The sequence below is a fragment of the Tenrec ecaudatus genome, chromosome 9, assembly GCF_050624435.1.
Source record: "Tenrec ecaudatus isolate mTenEca1 chromosome 9, mTenEca1.hap1, whole genome shotgun sequence".
NCBI classification, from domain to species: domain Eukaryota; kingdom Metazoa; phylum Chordata; class Mammalia; order Afrosoricida; family Tenrecidae; genus Tenrec; species Tenrec ecaudatus.
This window is the reverse complement of record NC_134538.1, coordinates 111,011,813-111,027,825: the sequence shown is the minus strand read 5'-3', so window position 1 is coordinate 111,027,825 and position 16,013 is coordinate 111,011,813. Positions and strand designations below refer to the sequence as shown.

The 16,013-nt window shown below is 42.6% G+C and overlaps 1 protein-coding gene across 13 annotated transcripts in view; it reads left to right on the top strand.

Moving 5' to 3' along the window:
* The window catches only part of ADAM22 (ADAM metallopeptidase domain 22), a 269,416-nt gene that overhangs the window by 18,212 nt on the left and 235,191 nt on the right, over window positions 1–16,013 (top strand). For 3 of the 13 annotated variants that reach the window (XM_075557631.1, XM_075557627.1, XM_075557622.1), the window contains exon 4: window positions 262–278. The exons of the other annotated variants lie outside the window; for them this stretch is intronic. In XM_075557631.1, coding sequence (XP_075413746.1) covers window positions 262–278 — 17 coding nt within the window. The remainder of the gene's footprint in view (window positions 1–261; window positions 279–16,013) is intronic. 13 annotated transcript variants of the gene reach the window in all.

Below are 16,013 nucleotides of genomic sequence, written 5' to 3'. Positions count from 1 at the left end.
TTCAGCCACCGTGTTTTGCAGTTTTCTTTTGTTTGGTTTCCATCCCAACTGCCCCTCGTTCTTTTTTCCCTTCTTTTTCCTTTGGATGTGGATTGAAGTATCTCTTCTCTTGATTGCTAGAATTATCTCTACCCTTTCCGTTTCTTCCTATGCATTCGCCTCGATTCCATTGCTCATAAGCCTCAGAACTTAAGGCCCGAGTGTGATGTGCTCATTCTACTCTCCATGCTTGCTGAGCATGTGTCTTGAAATCCTTGAGAGCCATCAGTTGTCTACAGGTCTAGAGCTCATACTCAGTCTGAAGGGGTGCTAAGAGACTAACGTTTGACCATTGTGCCATGTGGATGTGTGCTGTGCAGGAGGAGAGTGAAATGCATTGGGACACTGATATCTTGGGTGTGTTAGAAGATGTCCCCATGAGACACACTGTAGTCTAGGGCTTGCACTTTGCTATTCACGTCATCATTGTGCAATGCCCAGTACTATGCCTGACCTTTCGTTGGTGCCCAGTATGCATTTGTAGTCAGTTGTCTTCATCTTCTGCCTTGAAATTGGAAGGATATGTTCTGTGACACAAATGTATGCTCCTGGTCTCGTGAGCTTTCAATATGTACCTGACAGTTATTCTGCTTATTCACATGTGTTAGAACAATATGGAGGGAAGCATAGGCCTTGTTGTACCTCTCTCTCTCTCTGTATGCCTTATATCTGGCTTCCATTGACCTCCCACACCCACTTATGCTTTTTTGCTCTCCCAACAAAGCTACCCAGAATGTGCAGTGCGCAGGTTCTGTGAGAATTCCTTCACTGGAACTGAAATCGCTGTCCCTCTCGCTTCAAGTCTGAGGCAGGGTTTATTAGAAGAGGCAGGGCCATCCTGTAAGGAGAGAGCGCCCCAGAGAAAGTGGTGGGAACACTGAACAGTGATTGGCATACTGACATGCGCCCATGTAAAACTGCCTTGCTGTCTGGGCCCGTCTAATCACTGTGACAAAATTGTCTATGTCACTTTATTGCCCTGTCTCTCGCAACAAAAAGACATTGAAACTATTTAACCTTTGTGTGTGACTTCATGCACTAGGCTTTGCCATTTGCTGCCTGGGAGCTGCATTTTGTTTAAGGCAGTCATGTATGTCTGCAGGGAGAGTGACATAGGGTATTACAGATAACGGGTATGAGCTCACATGACATACTCTGTCAAAGATGTCTCTAGTTATTTTTTTCTAACTGTGGTTCTGAATTAAGGACAATATTCTCATTTAAAAATTTTTCTGAAGCAAAGAACAGGATGACTTTTTGTCTAGCACATTATTTCATTTTAATTCTATGTGTTTTTGAAAAATCGACTTTTCCTGAACTTTTCCCATGAGTCTCTTTTCTATTTCTATACATTTGTTTCTTCTGGACATTTTATTTAAATAGAATCATACACTATGTGGTAGCTATGCTTAGCATGGATTAGTACTTCATTCCTTCTTTATTGTTGAATAGGATTTCATTATTTATACATTATTCTTTTTTTGGTATACATTATTTTTGATAGATATTTTTTCTAATTTTTGGCTCTTAAAAGTAATAGTACTTATAATGCACTTTGCTTAGATAGTAGCTGGATGTTTAACATTTTGAGGATCCACAGAACTGTTTTTCAAAGCAGCTGTTCCATCCTACATCTCCACTTGCAGTGTCTGAAGGTCATAGGCTCCTAAGGTCTCACTAACAATTATTATTACTCCCTTTAAAAAATTATTGCTGTCCTAGAATAGGCTACGGTAGGATAGAGAAAGACAGGACTTTCTACTCTCTTTAAAGAATTACAATATGGGAAACTTCCCAGGGCAGTTCTACCCTTTCCTGTAGGGGTCTCTGAGTCATCACCAACTAGAGCAGTGGTTCTCAACCTTTGGGTCGTGACCCCTTTGGGGGTCGAATGACCCTTTCCCAGGGCTCACCGATTTATCACAGTAGCAGAATTACAGTTGTGAAGTAGCAATGAAAATAATTTTATGGTTGGAGGTCACCACAACATGAGGTGCTGTATTAAAGGGTCGCGGCATGAGGAAGGTTGAGAACCACTGGACTAGAGGCAGTGAGTTGCATGGGTATGAAGTAGAATTCAGTTTGTACAAGTACCCTCATGTGGCCAATTGGGGAGGGAGTACTGTAAAATAATGAAGGAAAGAGTAACGCAACTGTAGAGTTGCTAGAGAAACTACAAGAAATAAAAACCCGTAGCTCTTAAAAATTTCTCTAGGGCCCTTTTTGGTTATTTTTTTAATTTTAAAAGGTTTATATTTTGAAATAGTGCGTGCATACAGAGAAGTAGGTAGACTAATATGACAGACACCTTGAATTCACTACCCATAATTAAGACTATGAAATAATTTTTTTTTTAGGTAAAGAAATAAACATGACAGGTTCTGTTTATGTCCTCCTGGCCTTTCGTTTCCCTCTATTCCCAGGGAAAATAGCAAACCTGGAGATCAGTGAAGATCTCTTCTGGCTTTGTTTCCATAACTTACTACCTAAATATTTTCCATAAATAATATCTAGTAGTGCTTTGTTTAAGTTTAAAAGGCATCACATACATCCTCAGCCACTCGTCAATATTATTGTTATGTCTTATATAGGTAAAATAATCGAGTTTTATATATCTGCCATTATTTATCTACTCCCTATAGAGATGGTTTCTGAATTTTTACTGTCATTAGTACATAGAGCAGCTTTGACAATCTATACATCTCCCTTTAAAAGGCCACTATATAGACTTTTCCTGTTTTTATGGCACATTCACCTATTTCTCACTGATATGTAGGCATTTAACACATATTCCGGATTCTTTTCAATGATCGGTTATCTGTGTTGAAAACATTTGGTGTTCAGTGGGTGGGTTACTTCTTCACTCTTGATTGTAAATTAGGTGGGGTATTCAGTAACTGAAACTGCGTATCAAACAAACCCCACGGTGACTTGCCTTATGGACCCCCCTGGACCCCTCTCACGGAGCACTGTCTCCCCTGCTCTCAGCGGAACGTCCGTCTGCCCCCCGCCCAGCGCTTCACCTGTCCTCCCTGGCCCACTGCCCACCCCGTAACCATCACAGTTTAAGGTATTTTCGAGGTATCTTTTATGGTAACAGATAAAAAAGGCTGGTTGTGATCCAGGCCAGTGCTTTTCTTCATGAGTTTTCCTGTCGATTTTACTTTATTACTACTGTCTATTATAGTTTTTTTTTACTAAATCTTTCTTTTTAGTAAGAAAGTTCCTATATGGTTTCTTTCTTAAAAATCATTGTCTCAAACACTCACTGCCATCAAGTCAGTTCTGACTCACAGTGGTCCTATAGGAGAGGGTAGAATTGCCACTGTGGGATTCTGAGACCAAAACTCTATGGGAGCAGAACGTTTCGTTCATTTTCTCGTGTGGGGCTGCTGGTGGCTTCGACCTGCTGATCTTGCGTTTAGCAGTCCGACGTGTAACCAGTACCAGGACATGCAGGCTCCTAGAAACAAGCAAACAAAAAGAAGCCCTGTAGGATGATCATAGACAATTACAGGACCTCAATTTTGTTTGCATGGATTCAAAACTAGCTAGCTATGTAAATTTAACAAGCACTAATTTCCTCCTCTTCTCAGTTTTTATACCAATAAAATGGGAGAAGAAAAGCACACAGTGTATATTTTGTGCAAATCGAAGGCGAAGTTAGCGCAGGTAAAGCGCCCAGCTGAGGGTCCCTTCCGTCTGTCGTCAGAGCTTCATCAGTGCTGCCCAGCTTTCTCGGAAACTCCCGTCATGGTCATGTTTTGGTATACAATGGCGGCCCCGTACCTTATGCGTCTATCTCACTTTCTCTCACTGTTTCAAAAGAGATGTCGTTTTCATCAAATATGCTGAGAGGGTAGAACATTCTGCGTATTCTGGGTTCCGACTGGTCTCACGGAACTCTTTCTAGGAATTTAACGAGCCAAATTAGTCTTGTTCCTTCTTTGTCGTTTAATATTAGCTCGAACATAAGGTAGGCTTGTTTTCGGGATAGCAAGTGTGCGCTCCCACGTGGAAAATGGGAACAGGAAGGCGGAGCAGGATGTTAAGAGGCTGAGAGGCAGTAGGGAAAAGGTCAGACTTTTCCAGCATCAGAATCTATATTTTTAACCAAGTTGAGTGTCAGAATCGGTATTTTTTTTAACAGCTTACCAGTTTTTTTAAAAAATAACTGCTGGATTAAAGGATAACATTTAAATGGTTCCATTTAAATAGTTTATTTTTCTTTAAAAACATGTTTACTCTGAGGAAGAGCATCAACTTCAAAATGGAAAAAAAATCTAAAGCAGATATGCTGCAGAGGGGGTAAAACATCCATTGCCTTTGAGTTGATTCTGATCCACAGTGACCTTCAGGGTTTGCGAGACTGTGAATGTTTATGGAACAGACAGCCTCATATGTCTCCCAATGAAAGTGGGAGGGTTTGAACTGCCAACCTTGAAGCTCACAGAGCCATCCACAAAGCTGCCAGGGTTTTTAGTGACCTACTGAGCTGCCAGTCTTTTTTTTTTTTTTAACATTTTATTAGGGGCTCATACAACTTTTATCACAATCCATACATATATATATACATCAATTGTATAAAGCACATCCGTACATTCTTTGCCCTAATCACTCTCAAAGCATTTGCTCTCCACTTAAGCCCTTTGCATCAGGTCCTCTTTTTTAACCCCCTCCCTCCCTGCTCTCCCCTCCCTCATGAGCCCTTGATAATTTATGGATTGTTATTTTGTCATATCTTGCCCTATCCGGAGTCTCCCTTCCCCCACTTCTCTGCCGTCTGTCTCCCAGGGAGGAGGTCCCATGTGGATCCTTGTAATCGGTTCCCCCTTTCCAACCCACTCACCCTCTACTCTCCCAGTATCGCCCCTCACACCCCTGGTCCTGAAGGTATCATCCACCCTGGATTCCCTGTGCCTCCAGCCCCCATATGCACCAGTGTACAACCTTTGCCCTAACCAGTCCTGCAAGGTAGAATTTGGATCATGGTAGTTGGGGGGAGGAAGCATCCAGCATCTGGGGGAAAGCTGTGTTCTTCATCGGTACTACATCGCACCCTGACTGACCCATCTCCTCTCCTAGAACCCCTCTGTGAGGGGATCTCCAGTGGCCAACAAATGGACTTTGGGTCTCCACTCTGCACTTCCCCCTTCATTCACTATGGTATATGTATATGTATATATATTTTTTGCATAATGCCTTATACCTGGTCCCTTTGGCACCTCGTGATCGCACAGGCTGGTGTGCTTCTTCCACGTGGGCTTTGTTGCTTCTGAGCTAGATGGCCGCTTGTTCACCTTCAAGCCTTTAAGACCCCAGATACTATCTCTCTTGATAGCTGGGCACCTTCAGCTTTCTTCGCCACATGTGCTTATGCACCCATTTGTCTTTGGCGATCGTATCATGGAGGTGTGCAGCCAATGATATGATTTTTTGTTCTTTGATGCCTGATAACTGATCCCCTCGGGACCACTCGATCACACAGGCTGGTGTGTTCTTCCATGTGGGCTTTATTGCTTCTGAGCTAGATGGCCGCTTGTATCTTCAAGCCTTTAAGACCCCAGACACTATCTCTTTTGATAGCTGGGCACCATCTGAGCTGCCAGTCTTCCGAGCAAGTAGACTTCCAAATGATGTAAGACAGCCCATTGTTATTTTTTTTAGCAATCTAAGATTGCCTTGCATTTGAAAATACTTTTCCCAGCAACCCTGATTTTTAGTAGTTTTTAATGACAGCTTTATCGAGATATAGCTTAAATGGCATAACATTAATATAATTTAAATGAAATCTGATCACTTGGCCTTCCCTTTTTGTTGTGGTTCTTTCGTTCTGATCGCTGTGTTATACTGTTGGCAAACGAGCTACGATCAGACGTTCCTTTTCTCAGCTTCTCTCTGAGAGGACTCTGGGTTCCGTGTTACATGTATCTTTCAGCTCAGTGAAAGAACTTCCATTTTCTTGCAGTGAATTTCCGTATTTGATAAATATTTTAACACTTAATCAGTCAGCCATGTGTGCCTGAATTTCCGACAGTTTTCAATAAACATTCTTTCCTAAATCTGTTATTCCCAAGTTAATTGTTCGTATGATTTCTCTTTCTCAAGAAAGAATTGGGTTAGAAGAAGCCCGTATGCTTTTATTTGAGCATCATATGCTCCTGGCAGCAAGTGTTCAGGAAGAGAAGAGCTTCACATGCGGGAACTATTGTTGTTGCTGGAGGTGGTTCTGTGATGTGCGTGTGCAGGGGTTGAAATGAGGTTCTTTATATGTGTCTGTGCATTGATTCTTTGGAAAAACAGCTTGGGAGGTTTTTCCCCAGAAGCCTGCAGGACTTATTCTTGCCCTACTTTTCTGCCCCAGAGGGTTTGTCACTTGTGTGCCGGTTGATTGATAATTTCTGAGTGAGCTTAAACCACTTGGGTCTGATACTTTCCGTTTGGTCCTGGGCGGTAGCTTGCCTGTGATGGATATGCACCTTGCAGAGGTGGGTTCAGTGGTCTATCCCAGGGAAGGGCCTGGAACCTCTTGAGAAGGGATTGTCAGTTTGTGTCCCTGCTGGGAAGGTCATGCCTTGAGATTGCCGAGGGGTTCGTGTCTGTCGGGGAACCTCAAACAGTTTGTGGGCAAATTTAATGAAAAGATAATAGAGTGTTTCCACGAACTTTTTGAAGTCCGTTATATATGTAACCAAAAGATTTTTTTTTCTAGACAGAAGCAGGAAAAGAAGCAGCAGCAGGATGAAGCAAGACAGGTTTAGGGCGCTTAACCTTGAAGATAGGACATGCCCAGAAGCAACCTAGTGGCACAGCTGGTAGCAACAGGCTTGGCAAGGCCCCCTGGCAGAGCTAGTGGGGACAGATGGAAGGGCCCGGAGGTATGTGCCCTGAGGGGCTAGGAGGAGCCTTTCCTGGGCGAGCATGCGGAGTCTGTTCTTGAGGGCCTGAAAGGAGGCCTCAGTGACCAAGAGGAGCTGGGAGAACTGCCTCTGCTGCACGCCTCCTGGTCCACACCCTGAGTTGTTGATCTTGATTCCGAGTTGCACTCTGCTACTTCCCTAGTCAAGTGCTTACCTGGAAGGAGGGCCTGAGTTCTGAGTGCCCATTGCAGCTGCTGATGAACTCCGCAGAGAAGTCGGAGGGCTGGCAGGAGGACAGTAAGAAGGCAGATGAGTGGAGGGGCATCTGGTATCCAGCACATGGGTCCCATGTGAGTTTAAGCAGGTATCTCTCCTCCTCCTTCCACTTCACAGTGCGTGTGTGTATGCCCAGTGTTTGTACAGCATCTCTCCTCAGGGCCATCGGGGCAAGTTAAAGCGCTTCCATTTCACCTGTTAAGGGAAACAGCGACAGTAGCTCATGGTCTCTTGGCCTTTGAACATGTGGATATTTTAGTTATATTTTGGTTATTAATCAGGTCTTTTAATTGCTCCCATTCTCTGTAGCATGTTTTCACTGGACTTGGTAATTCTTAATTTCCCCTTCATGTCATTCTATTTTGGAATAATGAGGCAACAGACAATATTGACAAATATTTTATAGAATTTGAATTATGTTCCTTTTCTTATGACATTTAACCTTGCCAGATTTACATTAAAAATTTCATTGACTCTTTTATATTTCATATTAGGGCTCAATAATTATTTTGGATGATCCTCAGTCCCTGCTACCCCTACAAGCTGTTCTGATCAGAGCCACAGAGATGGATCCTGATAGAATGGGAGAGAAATGTGGAACAGAACTCAAGTTCATGAAATGTCCAGACTTACTGGACTGGTTGAGACTAAAGGTCTACCACAATGAGTTATGAGCTCCTTTAAAAAAATCATCTCTATGAGACCAAATGGTTAAAAATTACTGTGAAGATAATTAAGCAAATATGAGAAGGAAATTAGTGTATTCAATATCACTGAATAATTTATGCATATATTGTGAATTAGAAACTCAATTTGATGCAGATGTTCACCTTAAATACAATTTTTTTTGTTTTAAAAATAAAGGATTGTTATGTCCATATTTGAGATAGTTTCTCAACCCCCTTTGGTAACCTATTTCAATACTGAATCATCTTATTGTCCCTCTTCAATAGCTAGGAAAACTCTGCTGTAATGCAATAATGATAGTTATAAATACTAGAAAATAATGAAGAAACCAATAAATTCATTGGTTCAACTATATGAAAGTAACCTTTATCATTGTCATTATTGAGAAATGGGGAAATATCCCATTTCTGGCTAATTAGTTTGCAAAATACCTTTTGTTCATATTATTGTCAGTAGCTGTCAGATTTGTTTTGCGTTCATAAGTGAGCCCATAGTTTGTACCAAATGAGGTGGTTATCATGGGATACTGAGATACTTGGTATAGGGCTGAGAGCTAAGGGTACTCTAGTTGTAAAGCAGACTTCAAAACAAGCGAAGTGGAAGACAGGCAAAGCAGGAACAATTCTGGCTCCTGTTTATAACGCCAGATTCATGCATGCTCAGATGTGTTGCTCATGTGGCATAGTAACAACATTTATGAAGTTAGGCTGTTTTAGTGTGTTTTATAGGTATTCAGTCTTTACAGCCACCCTCCCAAACCCAAACCCACTGCCGTCAAGTCAAGGCAAACTCATAGTGCCCTTATATAGGATTGCTAAAACTGTAGGCTCTAACAAATCCTGAGGAGCAGATGATGGGTAGGAACCACCAATCTTGTGGTTAGCTGCCTAACAACTAACCATCAGCCCCACTGAAGGTACAATTATCACCAATCAACAAATGAAGGGATTTAGGTACAGAGAGCTTGCCTAAGATCATCCACGTACGTGACAGGTTTATTATGCCATCCTGGCCAATAGGAACATATGGGATTCATCAGGCTGCAATTTGATTGGAGGGCAAAGAGATAAATGGCTTTGTAAGGCCTACCCCTGTCTCTCTTGTTCTCTGGAGACAGGAGCATGTGTGCTGCTGCTGTAGCTAAATTTTCTTCCTCAGCCTGTGCACTATACCACCTGTGGGCCAGCCCAGTCTGAGGATTGTGTGCTAGAGCTTCAGGCTCCTTCAAGACTTGCTTCGCAGTACTGCTGGTGCGTATGTCATCGCTTGAGCCTGCTAAGCTAAACTCCCATGTTATTGAATGTTGATGAACTACCCTGCTGTTTGTTGCCTGTGAATGGACTCCATCTGCATTACATCTGCATTGCCCCAGGGAGGGCTCTGCTGTCTGCTTCTTTGACCTTGGACCCAGCAGCTCTCTTGAGTTGAAGGACTTCCAGTATATTAACTGTTTCACTGAAGTGAGTTGAACTGAGCCCTCTGTACTGCTGTGTAGACTAATTAGCTGTTATAGTCCTTCATGCTGTATAGGATATATATATATACATACATATATAATCAAGTGTCCTGGTTTTGTTTCTCTAGGGAACCATGCCTGACATAAAGTATGAAAGGATGGAGCTAGGATTTGATCACAGGAAATTGGACTCTAGAATCAGGAGTCAGATTCTGCAGCTTTTTATAAGTAACTACATTTAGTTCAGCTGCTGAGGTGCTCAGAAAGCTGAGTAGTATGAGCTACACTAGAGAGAGGAATACAAATATGCCTCACTGCCACTGAGTCAATTCCAACTCATGGTGACCCTGTAGGGCTGTGTAGAACTGCTTCGGTACATTTTTGAGTATGTAACTAATTACAAGAGTAGAGTAGAAAGCCTTGTCTTTTTTTCCGAGGAACAGCTGTTGGTTTCAAACTTCTGACCTTGCTGTTAGCAGCCCAACAACTGTGCCACCAGGGCAGCTTGAGAAGATAAAGTAAAATATCGGAATGAAATCTGCAAAGACCCAGAATTTGAAAACCAAAAAGGAAGAACATACTCAGCATATCTTAAACTGAAAGAACTAAAGAAACAATTTAGGCCTTGAATTGTAATATTGAAAGATTCTATGGAAAAAAATATTGAATGATGCAGGAAACATAAAGAGAAAGATGGAAAGAATACAGAGAGTCACTGCGCTAAAAAGAACTAGTCGACATTCCACCATTTGAGAAGGAAGCATTTGAGAAAGAACCAGTGGTGCTGAAGGAAGAAGTTCAAACCACACTGAAAGCATTCACCAAAAGCTATGTTTTATGAGTTTCATCGGAATAATCATTGAAATATTCCAACAAACTGTTGAGGTACTGGAAATGCTCACTCCTCTATGTCAGGAAATTTGGAAGAAAGCTACATGGCCAACAGACTTGAAGTGATCCATATTTGTGTTCATTCCAAAGATCGGTGACCCAACAAACTGGTCAGATTATAGAACAGTATCATTAATGTCACATGCAAGTCAAAGTTTACTGAAGATCATCCAACAGTGATTGCAACAGTACACTGACAGGGAGCTTCCAGAGGTTCAGGCCAGATTCAGAAGAGAGCATTGCGGTAGTTATATAATCTGCTGTCAGTTTAAGATTTTGTGGTATGAATTGGGGGGAACCAGGCCCCCAACACTAATCATGGGTTCAGTAAACACAATTGTACGGTTGAGATATAGAAATATAATATTAAAGTCATCGAGAGCATGAGAGAGAAGAGAGATTGCAGTAATGGGGTCAGACACATTTCATGATAGCATGCGCACCTCAGTCCTGCAAGGTGGTCCACTTGGAGAGGGAGGGAAGGGAAGGAGGACAAGGGGAAAGGGGACAAATGAGTGAGGTTAGGAGAAGAGAGGAGGAGCCGAGGAGAGAGAGCGGGGAGAGACCAGTGGGAGCGGCCTTTGTCGCTAACCCAGGCCTATATAACTTTGGGGTTGAGCAAACCCACTAATTACAGGTAAAAACATACATCACAGGAAGGGGTTGCACTATAGGTTATATAGCAATGAGAGGGGGTGACCCAGGGACATACACGCAATAGGAAGAGGAGGGATTGGAGGTATACATTGTGACAAGATGGGCGGTTCCTAGATTTAGGATGGCAGCTTAACTTTGGATGTCACCAAGCCGCTTTGATCTGTTCTCTGGCTCTCCATAGGAACCATTATCAGTAAGGTGTGAACTCCACATACTGGAACCAAATCAATGACTGCAGATGTCCATTGTCCTTAACAGCAGGGAGTGGGGCCTACTGCAGTCTGGCAACTGATGGTCCTCAGGGAGGATGCCTGTGAGCATCTGACCTCCCCCATAAGACTTAAGAGTGAAGGGGTAGAGTTTAGCCTGTCAATCAGGTCACAGATTGATGACCTCACTTGGAGGTGCTAAGGAAATAAATAGCTCCTTGGAGGTGGGACATACACTGACTCCCTGGGAGACAGTGTAGCTGACAAGACACATGGAGCCACGCTAGTCCCCTGAGCTGGAGGAGCCATGTGGAGACCCCTGCCAGCATTGAGATGCTTACAACGCCACTGGATCCACAGGATTTTCCACACACTGGTCTGCAGTCTTCCTGCATTCAGTGTCACTTCATGTATTGTGCGAATGTGAAGAGAAATTTATAGTAGATTGGTATGAGACATATGGACTAATATCGAACTTATGGACTTGATCTGGGCTGGGATGTTTTCTTAGTAGTCAATTGCTCTAGTATGTAAAGGTCTTTCTTATATACACTTATGAGTGTCTATGAATTCGTTTCTCTAGCCAAACGAGGCAGACACAGGCACGGAACAAGGAAGATCATTGCTGATGTCAGTTGGGTCTTGGCTGAAAGCAGAGAACACCAGAAAGATATTACTTGTGTTTTTTTGACTATGCAAAGGAATTTGACTGTGTGTATTGTAACAAACTATGGATAGCCTTGAGAAGAATGGGAATTCGAATACACTTCATTGTGCTCAGGCATGGAACCTCTACATGGATCAAAAGGCATTTGTGTGAACAGAACACAGGAATCCTGCATGGTTTAAAATCAGGAAAGAAGTGTGTCAGAGTTGTAGCCTCTCACCTTACTTATTCAATCCATATGCTGAGGAAATCATCAGAGAAGTCGGATTATATGAAGAAGACTGTGGTGTCAGGATTTAAGAAAGGCTTATTAACAACCTGCTGTATGTAGGTGATACAACCTTGCTTACTGAAAGTGATGAGGACTTTAAGAGCTTGCTGATAAGGATCGAGGATCACAACCTCCAGGGGGATCACAACTCAATATAAAGAAAACCAAGTCCTTACGACCAGACTGATAGGTAACATTGTGGTAAATGGAGAAAAGATTGACATTGCCAAGGTTTTCGTCTTTGTTGGATGCACAATCATTGTTCATAGAAGCAGCTGCATTGGGTAAATTTGAAGCATAAGACCTCTTTAAAGTGTTGAAAAACAAGCAGGCTACTTTGAGGACTAAGGTGCGCCTGACCCAAGTCATGGCATTTTCAGTCACATCATATGCATGTGAAAGTTGGACATTGATTAAGGAATACCGAAGTAAAATTGATGCCTTTGAATCATGGTGCTGGCAAAGAATGTGGAATGTACCATGAACTACCAAAAGAACAAGCAAATCTCTCTTGAAAGAAGTACAGCCAGAATGCTCTTTAGAGTCAAGGATGGGGAGACTTTGTCTCATGTACTTTGGACATGTTGTCAGGAGAGACTGGTCTTTGGAGGAGGACATCATGTTAGGTATGATAGTGGAGGAGCAGAGAAAAAGAAGGCCTTTGACGAGATGGAGGGACACAGTGGCTGCAGAAGTGGGTTCAGCATAAGAACCAGTGTGGAGATGGTTTGGAATTGAGTATTTCATTTGGTTGTACATAGGGCCATTATGCATCGGAACCAACTCGATGGCACCTAACAACAACATAGTTTTAAAATTGACAAAAAAAACTCTTCAAAATACTGTTTATAATTGTGTATAAACCGAGTTTTGCAGCACATTTTTAATGCAGTTTTTGTGGTAAAATTAGGTGCCTCGGCTGATACTCGGGTTGGCTTATACTCGAGGATGTACAGTAGTTTTGTACTGGATTATATTGCTGCCTTATTTATCAGTAACATGTTTTTCCAGACAATAAAACTCTGCACAGACAGTGTCTTGCTCAGAATGTCCTGTGATTCTCATGGAGTGCTTTGCACAGAGGAGTGGTGTGGGTAGGGGTGAGGTGCAGGACTAGGTGGTAGGAGAGATGGCAGAGCACGCAGACAAGTCCAGAAAGAGCCAAGGAGGACAACTTCAATGGCAGTGCTGAGGATGCTGAGCTGGGGAACATTTCAGTCAGGGGGCCCTGCCAGGAGCCAGCTTCCCAGAAACTCAGTGGGAGTAGTTCAGAGCACCGTGCACCCTTTTGTGAAGTGAATAAATTCTCCTACAGTATCATTCAATAAGTTAAATTAAAAGTGACCTTTGTGTTACTTTCAAAGTGTTCATTTGTGCTGAGCAACAAAAGCAAGGCCCTGAGATAAATGGAGGAGAGAGAATAGCTCCCCAGCCTTTTCACTTGGTAAAGAAAGCTGTCTTAGGAATTCACTCTTTGACCCAGCATGTCAGATGCACAGAAGCCTTATTGAAAGTGCCCTCATGTACTCCCCATAGGTGAAAATTTATAACTAGAGAGTTTGGTTTATTCAAATTCCTATCAAGGCACATCAGCTGCATAGAGACCTCGACCATGCATAGAACCTACAGAAAATTATACCCATGTCCCCACATGTGTGCAGTGAGTCAAGGCTGAGTCTACGCAGAGGGCGAAATGAGTGCCTTTAGCTAGTGGCCCCAGAACTCCACCATCCTGCCCTAACCAAGGTGATGGAGCCCTGTGATTGAATTTCTCCGCTTTTGACATAGTGGGAGTCAAATTCCATCAGCCTTTGGTATAAAATTGTTTCTTATGTGGGAGCCAGACCCTAACAAATCATCACAGGCTTGGCAGGTGCAACTGTACAGCAAAAAGATTTAAAGATTATAGTAAAGCCATAGAGAATAGAGAGAGAAAAGAGAGTGAAATAAGGGAGTCAGACACATTTCATGGTAGCATGCTCACCTCAGCCCTGTTTGGTGGTCCATGTGATGGTGCAGAAGGTGGGAATTGCAGGAGCAAGCGAGTGGGGACGGGGAGAGGGGAGAGAGGACTGAGGAGTGAGGACCAGGAGAGAGAATTCTTTATTTCTAACCAAGGCTTATCTATCTTTGGGGGGGGGAGTGCAAGCCCCTAATTGCAGGTAAAGACATATGTCACAGGATGGGGTTGTACACAAGAAGGGGTGATACAGTAATGAGAGGGGGACGATCTAGGGATATACACACAATAGGAAGGGGAGGGATTGGGGGTACACATGTGACAAGGTGGGTGGGTCCTAGGTTCAGGATGGCAGCCTATCTTTGGATGTCACTGAGCAGGTTTGACTACTTCTCTGGCTCTCCATGGAAACAATTACTATCCTTATCAGTAGGGTGTGAGCCCTACCTACAGTGGACCAGACAGTAGTCTGATGGCTGAATGCTTTCAGGGAGAATATCTCTAAGCATCTGACCTCGTACTGGCAAACAGCCTTTTAGGTTAGGCATATATTTGGGGGAGACAAGCTGGGAAAAGTCTGCTTGTATCCCATAGTTTCTATAAGTGCTCAGTTCCTGTCGTGAAGATAAAATAGTGACAATACTGAACATTTTATTGGGGGAGGCAGGTGTCTTAACATATCTTTTAACAATCCATTATTCAATGGTATTAAGCATACTTGTACATATGTTGCCACCAACATTTCCAAAACAATTTCTTTTTACTTGAGTCCTTGGTATCAGCTCCTCTTTTGTTATTTCTCTTTTCTATCTAGACATGTGTCATAAAACAAATACAATCCCCAGGTTACAGTGCTTTTATTTTTTTAGTGATATGAAGTATATATTTCAGAGATAAGGGATCATTTGCATGGGATTCTGACTTCACATCATTGGCAACTGTGAGACAGTGGTCCTCGTGGTTTGGGATAGACTGCTAACTCAAAAGTTTGGTAGTTCAGACCCACCCAGATGCTCTGGGAGACAGGCATGGTGACCTGCTTCTATAAGGAATACACCCAAGAAAACAATTCAGTGGAATAATTCTGCTCTGTAACCCAGACGGTCATTTGAGGAAACTAACAACTGCTGGTCCTCAGTCTAGAAGACCCATCAGTGCTGGTCTGTGTCCCATCTCCTTCATTTAGGTCTACAGTTATTCCTTCCATTTTGGAATCTTCTGATATTGACTCAGCAGGATGACCAAGTTTGCTTATTTCTGATATAATTATTTTCCAGGTTAAAGGAGCTTGCAAACTTTCCTTCTCCCACCTACCATAATGTGTACCCATGAGCCCACACACATGCGTCTTACTGAATATATAAAGGGTAGAGTGACTTGATGTGTTAAGTTTTCCTACATCTAATAACACTGTCCCTTTGGATTTCTTACTCTCAGAGATGAGCTAGGGTCCATGTATTTTTAAGAAGTATTTCCCTTTTATCGCTAAAGCGAAAGTATGTCATTGTATTAAGAGTGGGGTGACAAAATGGATCATCTAATTGCAGGGGCTAACAATGACGAAAGTTCATAAAAATGCAAGTAAAACTAAAAATATGTGTCAGCAAAATAATTTCTAGGTGTCTTTCACTATCCCTATCCAGCAGAATAATCATTTTGTGTGCCTGCTGGTAGGTTTTTCCTTGCAATGTTAAAAAATTGAAATAATTTGGTTTTATTAGATTCAGATGGTATTCACAGTCGCAGGCGTAGTTGTTTGTTGCTGTTGAGTTGGTACCCATTCATAATGACCCTGTGTGTAATAGAGCACAACACGGCCTCGTCCTGCATCATCCCCACACCTGTTCTCTCTTGGAGTCTGTGTGGCAGCGGCTGTGTCAGTACATTTCACCCAGGTCTTCTTTATGTCGCAGCCGCACTACCTTACCAGCGTGATGTCCCCTGGGGACTGGTCTTTCCTGACAGTCTACAGTAAGTGTGACCAAGTCTTGCCATGCCGTCCTTGCTTGTCACGCGTATTCTGGCTGTACTTATTGCAAG